This window comes from Cygnus atratus, chromosome 13 (assembly GCF_013377495.2).
Source record: "Cygnus atratus isolate AKBS03 ecotype Queensland, Australia chromosome 13, CAtr_DNAZoo_HiC_assembly, whole genome shotgun sequence".
NCBI lineage: Eukaryota > Metazoa > Chordata > Aves > Anseriformes > Anatidae > Cygnus > Cygnus atratus.
The window spans coordinates 2,928,531-2,941,279 of NC_066374.1; the positions used below are offsets into that span (position 1 = coordinate 2,928,531).

General features: G+C 41.7%; 1 protein-coding gene across 2 annotated transcripts in view; it reads left to right on the top strand.

Annotated features, from left to right (window-relative positions):
* The first annotated feature begins 553 nt into the window (after positions 1 to 553).
* The window catches only part of TMEM164 (transmembrane protein 164), a 112,118-nt gene continuing 99,922 nt past the window's right edge, over positions 554 to 12,749 (top strand). The window contains exons 1-2 of one of the 2 annotated variants that reach the window (XM_035541414.2): positions 554 to 714; positions 923 to 1,443. In XM_035541414.2, coding sequence (XP_035397307.1) covers positions 979 to 1,443 — 465 coding nt within the window. In that variant the 5' untranslated portion in view covers positions 554 to 714; positions 923 to 978. The remainder of the gene's footprint in view (positions 715 to 922; positions 1,444 to 12,749) is intronic. The other variant, XM_035541415.2, reaches the window with a different exon arrangement.

Sequence of the window (12,749 nt, forward strand, 5' to 3'; positions counted from 1 at the left end):
GAATGAGGGGTCTTGGAGGCATAACAAGGGGTCCTGGAGGCACAAGGAAGGGTCTGGGGGAGGTAGCCATGTGGGGAGCAGCAGGGAACCAGGATTACTGAGATAGGGAATGGAGAAAATGCATCTATAACAGAGCAGCGCTAATGGGTTTTCCTGCTCTCAAACACCACTTCCTTCACTTGCGAATTTCACTTTCACATCACCATGTTCCAATAATGAAATTTTGGCAAGAACGTGGATCATTTGCCTACACGCCAGACACATCGCAGCCAGTGCAGAAATTCAGGAGTCCACACAGCACGTATTTATCTGGAACTGCTTCAAAACGTGTGGTGGGGTGGCGGAGCAGCGTAGGCAGCCCTCAGAACAGCCTCGGCAAGCGGTCCTTCCACAGCCCCCGGGGCCACAAAACACAGCAGCAGCGAGGGCTGGCGGCGGGGCCGGGCGGGCTGAGGAGGAGGAGCAGAGGAGCCACCCGTGCGGCTCGTCCATTTTTCGGGGCGCCTCGGGCACGTTGTGTGTGTGTGTGTGGGGCGGGGAGGGAGGGGATGCTACGGCGCTGGGGAGGGCGGTGGCAGGGAGGCATGCCCCGCCGCCGCTGAGAGGAGCGCTTCCTCCTTCCCGGCCCCGCGGAACGGGGGAGCTGGGCCCGCCTCTTGCGGGCCGAGCTGGGTAACGGAGCCGCCGCCGGGCTCTGAAGCGCCGGGCTCTGAGGTACCGGGCTCTGAGGCACCAGGCCGCCCCCTCAGGGCGTCGGGCGCCGCTGGGCGGGAAGGGCCGCGAGTGGCGGCCGTTGGGGCTGCGGCGCGTGAGGCGAGCGGGCGGGGGGGCGGCGGGCACTGGGCGGCGGCCTGAGGAGAGCCGGGGGCCCGCGTTCCCCCCGGGTTTCGCCGCCTCCTGTGAGTGCCACCTCCCTTTGCAGGCTGCTGGCGGAGAAAGGAAAGGCTTGAAAAGGAAGGCGGGACGTCCTCGCGTTTCATGTTCCGTCAGCCCGACAGCATTTCGGCTTTGATTCCGACTTGCTCCTACCTGCACCCGGGCAGTGACGGGGAGGAGAGCGGGCGCCGGCCCACCATGTCCCGGTACAGCCTGCACAACCTCCTGGACTGGATGTACGGGGGCGTGGACCCCAGCTTTGCTGGCAACGGAGGGCCGGAGTGCGCGGCCTTCCTCTCAGGGCAGCAGCGCTTTCTGGAGAGCCTCGTCTTCCTCAGCGTGGGTGTCGCGGAGATCCTGCTGTCCCTGTGGAAGCTCAGGCAGCTGCACTGCAAGGAGCTGGAGGCTCAGCTGCTGCAGCAGCCCCTGGCAAAACAGGAGAGCTTGGGCAAGAATCTGCTGCTGGTGGCCCTCTGTCTCATCTTCGGGCTGGAGGTGGGCTTCAAGTTTGCCACCAGGACCGTCATTTACCTGCTGAATCCCTGCCATGTGGTCACCGTGATGCAGGTAAGGCTTGTGCACGGTCACCAGGAAGTCTGCTTCAGTTTTATACTCACAAAGCAGAGTTTTTTCCAGTCAGTTTGTGGACCAAAAGTGTGGAGCAAAGGTACAAATGACAATAATTGGTGTAAACGCTTTAGAACTTTGCATTTAATTGGCTGAACTGAAATCTGTGGAAAAAACAAAGTCAAACAAAAAGGTGAAATTGTAGCTAGTACTAATGCCTACTTCTGTGGTTGAAAAGGCTTTCTCATCTTCACCTCACCCTTGTTTCAAGAATAGAAAAAGCTTTTTCCACTAACTGCAGTGGGAAAACTAGCACCAAATGTAATAAAAACAAGATTATTGCAAAAGGGCCCATGTAATTCACAAACAGCTTCTTCAAGCAAGTGACATTCAGGGGTGTGAATGTATTTTGTGAAGTTGTTAAACAAGCAAAGTGCTTTTTATTTTGTGCTGGTAATTTTGGTTTGTCTTTCTTATTTTAAAAGCTGCGTAGTAAGGAACCAACACCTTATATATGGGTGAATGAACTGAGCTGGCTTAATATCTGTGGATAAACCATGTATTTTAACAACTTGTGGCGTAGTTGGTGATGCGTGATAATATACAGTTTGTGTAGCTGTGAAAATAATGGAAACATTCATAAACAGTTACTGAGCTGTGATATCTAAATCTTACAAACTGTATTTGTCAGTAGTTCTGTGTATGTACTTAACTCACTGAGGTTAAGGAGTGTGGGATGTCAAAAATAATCATTTTGTTTAATTTTGCTAACACACTACCATCAACACTGGACAACTTACAAAATTTAAGCTCAACAACTCATAGGAGATTGTCAAAAATCTTTCACAAAAGCTGCCATGATAAATGTTTGTCTAACAGCAATAACAAAAGAAAATCAGACCAATACCATTCTTAGTCTCCCTTTGCAGAAGACTAACTGCTAGTACCAGAGGTCTGAGGGAGATAAGTGTTGTTTCAAGAGGGGAAGAAAGAGGCTTTTACAGTACTTTTCAGGACATCTGGAACAGTAACTTAATTGTTGTAGAACTTAATTAGGAGGTTATGTAAATTCCTAAGCTGTGATGCAATGTTAGGTCAGTATTTTACACCAGTAGAAATGCTTTCCATAAAGTGGTAACAATTGCTGTGCAATCAATTAGTCAATATTGGTAAGGAGGGGTAAAGCAGAAGGTATGCAAGAGCTGTAGAAATAATTACAAAATAAACCAATATGGCCGCATTCCATTGCTCCGTAACACTATTTACTGGACATTTTTCGTACTAATTCTCTGGGAAGAAGGTGAGGATAGGTTACCTTTATGATTTCAATGCTTAGTTGCCTTGATGTGGTATTATAATGTTGTGTTGTGGTAGTAATATGGTACTTGTTATAACTATCCAGCAAATATTAGTGCCCAGACATAAATCTGGGAGGTACTATTGTTTAACTTGTTTATTAATGGTCTCCCCCAGGAAGACAGAGACCCAATGTCTCTAGTCAGGCGTAGACAATTATTCTTTATTTCTTTCAGACCACTTGTGGAGCCTTTTCTTTAATCCTGTGGTAATTACTCATTAGAAATGGTGTTACAGTATTTTCTGCAATTGAGAAGATGGGTATGTCAGTGAAATTCAGAAGTCATGCCTCTTCGTTCTCAGTTGTGTTACAAATAGTCCTGGGCTTAATGTAGAGAATGAAAATCATAGCAAAACCAACAGCTTTCAGCAGAGAAAACAGGTTAGATGCAAAGATAGTTGAAGACCTCCATCGGCAGAAAAGTAATGTATAGTTGGTGGAATCTTGAAAGAGTTCATCTGGCCTGAGCTTGCTGATGGCACCTGGTTGGCAAGGTGAAATATATGAAAATGTAACTTATCCTTCACTTCTGTTATTACAGTAGCTTGTACGTTATTTTGCTGCAGGGTTGAAACATTAGGATGAACAAGGTAGGAGGTGAAGAGGTGAAGCACGCCCTAACGTTTGAGATCCCTTCAAAGGGAAGCCAACAGTAGCTGTTTGTAAAGGTCTCTTCTCTCATTCAATTCCTGTTTTCCTTTTCTTCACGTGAGGCTACTTCACCTCAGAGCAACAAAGGCCCTGGGCTCTGAGCCAATAATATTTGGAACTGGAAATTGTCCTTCAGACTTTATCTGCATAAAAGCGTAAGTCCTGCTTTTGAAAGACCTAAGTCTGAAATTAAATCACAAAATAAAATGGGAATTATACCGGTGGTGCATTTGAGCAGACAGAACTGCACACTGTAATGGCTACTCTGAGTCTGTTTTGATCAGATGTCTAGTTTCTGCCTATCACACCAACCTGTGTTCAAATCAGATCTTTCTCATAAGCAGGAAGAACTAGTTTAGATGCGTCATCGCGAGGATGAAGTGTTGGTTGAGTGAACATATTTAACTGCCTAAGCAGTTCTTGTGGTTAATAGGTTCAGAGAAATTGTTGCTGTCCTGCCACGTAGTTGAATAATCTTAGAAACACTGCTGTTCATTTCCAGCCTTGGTTTTGGTTTCTTGCTTAGCTTTTGGAGGAGGAAGGGCAATATTGTTTCTTCACCAGTGAAGTACAGCATCATTGAGAAATAAATCAATTTAAATATATATATATTCAACCAAAGGTGAAACGGAAAATTCTGTGGCTTCTTTGACAGGTATGCCATGGGGTTGTGGGTGTTTTTCTGCAGTACAATATTAGTTAGTGCAACAAGGGGGAAGCCTACGAAGGAGGTGATACTAAGTTCTTTCTTTGCATAAAGAACAGTCTTACTGAAAATTGTTTGAATACCTCTATACGCACAGAAAACACTCTCATTTTAGAAGTGAGTATATATGACTGGACCAATGATACTGCTGTAAACTTGGCATAAAAGGGTATCCTAAAGGGGTATCTTTCTTTTTTTTTTTCTTTTAAGTCCACTAGAGTGTTGCTAACTTATTTTCCCTTGCACGGCAGGAAAAAAATTCAGCATGCGTTTAGCAGACCAAGTGTTATATTTTCAAGATATTAATCATTTTTAGTATTTTAGGACCCATAAGGACTGTGTTGAAAATGAAGACGTGAAGGAAATCTTTCTGCAGTGTAAGAGGGGGATTGATCCAATAGCAAATTACGTTATGGATCTTTTAAAATGTTTTGTACAGGAGACTGTTGCTTGTTCATTACTTGTTCAGCACGACACCCCGTGGTGTGGGACATCCCTGTGGCCAGCCTGGGCCGGCTGTTCTGGCCATGCCCCCTCCGAGCGCCTGGTGCACCCCCAGCGCTTTGCTGGCAGGGCAGCACGAGGAGCTGAAAAGCCCTTGACTTAGTGTAAGCATTGCTTTGTAACAACTAAAACATCAGTGCCTTATCAGCATTATTTGCATCCTAAATCCCAAACACAGCACCAAACCAGCTACTAGGAGGGAAATTAACTCCATCCTAGCTGAAACCAGGACAAATGTCAAAAACAATTATTCTGAAACCAGTTTGTTTATCTGTTCCATAGTATTTAGAAGTGAAATTTTTTTAGCTTTTCAATCCAAACACCCGTGTTCATGCAGCAGTTCTTCATTTCAGGTTCAGTGAAGGGGCAGTTAGAATTTTCATCAAAAACTTCGCGTTCTTCATGCTGTGTTCTTGTACCCCTTCTGGTAATATGGCACACTTTTTTTTTCCAAGCTGTTGCTCACAATCAGTGCAACTTGATTGAAATGCATAAATACAGATGTCTCTTGATACCCCATAGGACATCAAGCTGGTGATACAGGCAGCTAAGGTTAAATGTAGACAAATATAAACCACGACCCAGAGATAAAATTAGTCTGTATTGTGAAAGAGAAATTTGGAAAATAAAATGTAGGAAAACTGCACAGTAATCTAAATCAGAGTTTGTGAATAACAGTGGAAGGGCGAAGTGATCTCAAGAGGTCCCTTCCAACCTCAGTGAATGTATGATTATTATTGTTATTGTTTATCCTAAAATTATAGGTACAGCTAGTCCTTCTAATATGTTGTAAATTGTCACCTTCCTTGATTTAAATACACCAGTGCCTTATTCCAGTATGGTGATTAAATACCAACCTGTAGAATGAGTTTTAGGTTGGTTTTGCTTCAGTAAGTGCTTTCTGTAAGATTGTTTGCAGGTTTTCATCCTACAGAATAATTTCTTAGAGGTAGATCCTCAGCTGGTGTGGTGGTTTTACTCGGGTGGGCGGCTGAGCTCCACCACAACCGCGCTCTCACTCCCCCTCCTCAAAGAGGAACGGAGAGAAAATATGATGAAAAGGGCTCAAGGGTTGAGATAAGGACAGGGAGATCGCACAGTAATTATCGTGACGGGCAAAACAGAGTCAGCATAGGGAGATAGTAAGATTTATTACCTATTACTAACAAGCTAGAGAAGTGAGAAACAAAGGAAAGAAACCAAAAGCACTTTCCCCCCATCCACCCTCTTCCACCTCCTCTCCCCAGGCGGTGTGGGGGAATGGGGGCTATGGTCAGTCTATAGCGCTTCTTCGTTGCCACTCCTTCTCGGTCACTCTGGTCCCCTGTGCTGTGGGGTCCCTCCCATGGGATGCAGTCCTTGCTGAACTGATCTGGCGTGGGCTGCCCACAGGCAGCAGCTCTTCAAGAACTTCTCCAGATATGTGCCCATACCACGGGGTCCATCCCTCAGGAGCAAACCGCTCCAACCTGGATCCCCCACGGGCAGCAGCTCCTGCCAGGTCACCTGCTCCTGCGTGGTCTCCTCTCCACGGGCTACAGGTCCGGCCTGAAATCTGCTCCGGCAGGGGTCTTCCACAGGCCACAGCCTCCATCAGTGCAGGTCCACCTGCTCCACCGTGGTCTCCTCCACAGGCTGCAGTGTGGAACCCTGCTCCACCGTGGTACTCCATGGGCTGCAGGGGGACAGCCTGCTTCACCATGGTCCTCATCACAGGCCGCAGGGGACTTCTGCTCTGGCGCCTGGAGCACCTTTCCCCCTCCTTCTTCACTGACCTTGGCGCCTGCAAGGCTGTTCCTCACTCCTCTCACTCTCCCAGCTGCTGTGTGTGTGGCGCAGCGTTTTTTTTTTTCCCTGTCTTAAATATGCTCTCACAGAGGTGCGAAACAACATCACTTACTGGCTCAGCTCTGGTCAGCAGTGGGGCCCTTACCAAACGTGGGGCAGCTTCTAGATCCTTCTCACAGAAGCCACCCCTATGGTCCCCTACTACCAAAACCTTGCCACGTAAACCCACTACAGCTGGTAAATTGTATAATTGTCTTCCAGTCCTACACTGAGTTGTTGCACTCAGGGCAGTTAAGAGCAGACACTTGTGTGGAATAAAGACAGTGTTTTTTGTAGAAAGCAGGCCTATGTTGCTGGAAAGAGCAGCAAACTAAAGGGATAGTGATGGGGAAGAAGGCGGCAAGGGAAGGAAGAGCCTAACATAAAGGGGAGCCCAGTTTCACCTGATGATCTTGATCTGATGTTTGCGTAACTAAAATCAATGCTAAGTGCTTCTGTAATTCAGTAAATACTAAATCCTGTGTTTATTATTTCCAGTTTTAGCTTCTTAGAGACCTGGATCTTTGCTGTCCTATGCAAGAGAGGCTTCTGTGTTTTTTGAAACAATGGGCTGTTTTCAGAGCTTACATAATAAACATAGCTTGACTGAATTCTGCATCATTTGGGAATATACAACGTACAAGTAATTCTCTCCCTGTCCCTCTCTCTCCACTATTCCCTCTTGGAAAAAATCTGGTTATGTGGTCAGATGTAATTTTTCAAGTGTGAATGTTGATTTGATTTGCATGCACTGCTCCTAAATGCTTTGTGATGTTTGGAAGAATCCAGCTGGATTGTGTATGTTTTCTGTATTCTGTCTCTTCAAAACCTTGAATTGAAATTAAAGGGGCATTCATATCTTGTTATTTGGGGTGAGCATGAAGAACCTTTGCTTACAGAAATTCAGGGTATTTTTATAGAAATGACACTAAGTAATGTCAAAACTGGTATTGGATAACGTAAGCAACAGCCTGCAAGTAAAAGTTTAATGAGTTATTCAATTTTTAAAGAGTAGCAGTGTTCTAAAGAGAAGATACATTTTTTTAGTAGTTTTGTTCACTGTGTCTTGGATTACTTTTCACGGGCAGGATGTAGAACAGCGAAGGTATTTTTTTAGGGGCTTTTAATTGATGTCATAATTTATTGAGCTGAAGAAAAGCTTTTCTGTGATAATTTTAACACTGTATATACACAGATTATTTCACCCTCTTTGCTTATTTGTAGCAAATCGAAGTGTATAGTAAGAGAATTGAAAAATATTAGTATAAGGCAAGAATTCTTAATTAAAAGTGACTATATTATTTGTGATCTTGTAAGTATAAAATAAAGAGCAAATGTTTTAAGGCTGTGAATTGTGATTTGCTGTCTTTGAAGAGATTACAGTTCAGCCACTTTAACTGGGACAAGATTTGGCCAGCACATGCTCTATCTTGAGCTGAAAATGTGCACGTGCTTACTTTAGTCAAGGTGGTCCAGATCACGGTATTGCATGGTACCGGTGAGCGCTCTAGTCCAGGGACTGGAGCTCAAAGCTCTAGGCTGAGCTTATGTTTTGAGCCTGGTAGGATTTGGAAGTACCTGCTGTGTTTGAGGATAGAATGCACGCTTCGGTAATTTTCCCTTTGTCCTGTATCATCGTAGGAGAAAAGAATACAGAAAGTGGGGAATTAACAAGAAGTAATTTGATTCTCTAAAAAGTAGGGATTGTGTGATTGGAAAGTAGATAAATAATAATCCTCAGTGTAAATATTTGGACTAAGAGAAAAGTTAAGCTTTTTATAATTGCCATTAGATGAATAATTAGGTAAGTGGATGTTGGGTGGTTTTGATGAGATCATCATAGATTTAATGCAAATATTAATCAGCATGTAACTTATGTAATTTGAGCAACATGTTGTGGAGAGAAATGACATTTAGCTAATTATTTAGGAGAGTGGAGCTATCAGAAGTTGTTTCAGTGTACTGCCCAGTGCTGTAATGTATCACCATCAGTTGTAATATATTTTAGGGTGGATTTTTACCTATTTGGTGGTTTAACACACCATTCTGTGTAAACGGTTTGTTAACAACTTAAAGTGATGCTTCAGGAACAGCTGCCTGATGCCTATAGGAACTTGAGTGGGGTTGTAGAATAAACCACATAGCAGGGAATAACCACATAGGACACCATATGCATCCCAGGGATTGGGAAGACTTCCATCTTCTGATTTCCATTCCAAAAAAACCCCACTGCTTTCTTGTCTTCCTTGCACCGTTGTAGGTGTTCACAGTTCTAGTAGCAGATGGTAGGCTTCCCTGCAGTGATTGTGCATCAGCGTACAGCAAGTTGAACTGTGTCAGTGTTCACTGGCAGGAAGCTCCGTGCCACACATTTGAAACCTGCTGGATGTGTAATGGGGCTCATGTTACTCATGACACTTCCTCAGGGCTTAAGATAGATGTGCAAAGGGTTTACATGTGTTCAGGAGTTTACATGTATTCAGATGGCCAAGTCAATAGTGTCAAGTGAATTTAATTGTTCCTATTTTTATATTTAGTAGTTGGTGAAACGCCAACCTACGTTATCAGGAATATGATGTCATACACTGTAGCTTTTTATGGGTTGTGTGAGTTATTTCTTTGGAGAAAATGATGTTTTGGAATAATGAAGCTATTAGGTATTTACTACCTCGATCTTCTTAAAGATTGCATCTCACTCTAGAATATGCACTTAGTACAGTCCACAAATTGTACACAATCAAAAATAATCTCCAAATACCTGGTTAGTTAAATGTAACGGGATCCTTGGGTAATAGCCACGTGGAGGAATAGAAACTTACTGAAATTTAACTTCTAATCAAACCTCAAACTTGAAGGCCTCTGACATCTATAAAGTGAAAGCACTCCTGATTGGCTTCCTCACTAGTAAAGCCTGTTTATGCAACAGGAGGTCTAGAGCATGCCTCTGAAGTCCAGGAAATTAAATGTGAAAAATGATTTATTGGAGACATAAAATTGGTAATGGTTTCTCTGAACCAATATGAAAAACAAATTATGGATTTTTGACTAGAAGGTATTGATGGGACTGCAAATGGCTTATATTTATTCATATATAGGGTTCTGCAGTGTGAGCTCAGAATACTGGGAGAAAAACATTTTTGTTCTTCAGTGCTTTGTACTGAATTTCTTCAGTTGAACAAAGGCTTACAACTATGTTTAGTCCCATAAAAGGACAGGGAGCAGTTGAAACTCAGCTTTGTAGCCAGACAGTGAAGGCAGGTATGAATGGTGTGTTTTAAAGTATGATTGCTATCACCATTAAAAGAGTTAAAAGATTTAGAGGGTGATTCTAGAGAAATAAAACCTTTTCCATATGGCATAGTAGCAACTATGCAGTGTAAAATATGTTGTGTATCAAGTTGAAGTTTTTGTCTAATTTTTGCTTCATACCACAGCTTATTTCAGTCTGGACTGATCCCTTATATCTGTGGTAACTCTGAATATTGGTGACTATATATATTTTTTGTAGCATTATTAAATGTATTTGTTATGGTCTGAGATAGTTGATCTCCAGGTAAAAGATATATTCATCTTACACAGTCATCTTCTAATTTGTGCTTAAAAAAGAAGGTTGTCTGTTTAAGAAACGCTTTATTACCACGAATATCTTGACATACTTGACATATATTACTTATTAAGTTTATTGAAATCTAAATTTATAATCTCAAATCCTATTAAAATAACTTTAAACAAAAAAATTAGTTTATTTTTATGTTAAAATAGATCTGCAGAAACCAAGTTGTGGTTGACTGCAGTCTTGAATGGAAACCTTTTTCCTGTGTGAAGCCATTCCCCTCTTCTTTTTTTAAAAATATATATTTTTAAAAGAGCATATAAGTATATATTCTCTAATGTGTTTTGAGAGGCACTTACAAGATGTCTGTGCCCTGCCTTGGACATCTGCACAAAAATGATGGAAAGCTAGTTATTAAAAAATAAATCTCCTAATCTATCAAATTCAGTTGAAGTTGGGCAGCAGGTTTAAGGTGTAATAGACAGAACACATGTATCTATACAGATGATGAAGATGTATCCCTGTTTTAAGGAGGAAACAATGTCCAAATAAAATTTAATAACTTCAAATATCTTTACTAGACTTCTTTTTATTAATAGTTAAACCAATAAAACAATGTAAATGTAAGATACATGCAGAATCTTCAATAAAGCAACTGCTGAGCTCAAAAATAACCATTACTTAATAACCAATAAGGCTCTGCACAAGTCTTTGCCTATTTTTGTGTATCTTGGCCAAAACATCTGTTGAAGCCAAAGATGCAATCATTTCGGCCAGCACTTTGAAAAAGCAAAGTCAGAAACATTCAGTATATCATTCATGTTGTGCGCTAGAAATTTCACTTGTGGGATGTTGTGTATGTTCATGACAACATTTGATTTTTTTTTCACGGCTAACCATGAAGAATGTACTTTTCAACTACTCTTGTGCTATAGAGGGATGGTACTCTCTTTTGAAGAGAGGAACAGAAAGATTGAGAACATCTTCATTATTTGAGAGAGGTGGTGAGTAAAGGTGAAGGAGGAGATGCTGTTGATGTGATCAGTTAATGGAAGACTTGAGTTTTAATGCCTGAATGGATTAAGGTGTCTAATTCTACAATTTTCTTAGTTCAGCTTTTTTTTTTTCCCTTCCTCTCCTCAGCTTCTCTGATCTTTTAAGATTATTTCCTTAATGTCTCCATTCGGAGTTGCTATGGCATAGTTCCGGGGGGGGGAAGGAAATATTAGTCAATTTGCTCTTATAACATGCCCAATCCGAAAGTGCTGTAATAATCACCAGCATGTAATTATACATAAGCAGGATTTTTTGCAGGATGGCCTTCTGGCACTGGGGCCTTGAAGCACAATAGGGCAGGCATTTTCCAAAAGGGTTTTTAATGTAAGAAACTGATATGAAAAGTCATGCTTGGGAAAAAGTAACAAAAATGAATGTATATGAAAATGTTACTGGGAACACTTGCAAGCTTTCACAGTGTCAGTGACAAGGATAAATACAAGTTAATCTAAATTCAGTACAGGTTAAGCTTTCTTAAGAAATCACTGCTTTTTTTTTTTTTTAACCAGTCTTTTTTGTTCTTTTTCTCCTTAAATTAGTTTTCGATTGGTAGGTTTTGCTGACTGCGTTAAGCTGGGAATGGGGAAGGAAGCAGCCTACTGCTAGTGAAGGGATGGTACAGATGTTGATTAGAGAAAAGGGAAGGGAATTAAGCTCAGTGACACCTTCTCTCTGAAATCCTAGTTCATAAGATGCCATAACTAATGCTGCTGCACACACAGAAAGCCTAGTCCTATGTTAATCATTAATCCTAAAATATGAGAAGTCTAGAAATCTTTCACCTAAGCCTGTAAAAGTGAAGGTGGGTAGAGGTTCAGCCAGTAAATAAGCTAAGCCTGTGGAAGGGGAGACTAACCTAGGACGTCCAAATGAACGTGTTATTTTAGAAGACATTAGATTGTAGAGTAGAGGATAGAAATTGTTTGGTTTGCTATACTTTTGTTACCCCTGGGTAGAACTGGGAGGCTGGAAGGAGGGACTGGCAGCTTCTTCTGTTCTCAGTCTGTTTTGTAGACCACAGGAGCTACTTCCACTGTAGTATTTACTTAATGCTCTGCAAATAATGTTGCTTTGAATCATGAGTATTCTTGATGTCAAATTAAAATTTCTACAGGACAAATTAACTACTCCCTGAACCTGTCTGACAGCTGCAGTAAGAGAGCTGCGCTTTGTATACTGAAATATTACATAAATTAAAGTTGCTGCTATTTAGCAATAAGAATGTAACATCTTTTGATCTCCATTCTCTTTTAAGATTTGTCAGTCTAAAATAATAACATGTCAATCCACAGTTAGGATTTTTTTTTAAAGTTACTTTTTAGAAGGCAAACACATGGCTTTTAAATTATATGGCTGTTTTGTGCTTAATTAATAGTTCGTGCACAAACGGCCAATGTTTAAAATAAATGTACACGCTGAATCAAAGCTGTGTGCTGGAGTTGTTACCAAGCATTAGTTTCTGATAAGTGATAGGGTGATTGTTCTGAACTTACTTCAAAAATGAATTTTCAAGTTGCTTAGCAAAGTCTTGTACATCTTTTAATTTATCCAGCTGCTTGAATGCTCCTTGCCTCATGTTTTAATCTTAGGGAGGGGAATGGATTTTTTTCACAGTGAAAAACACTTAATCTTAGCTTTAAAAAGTATATTAA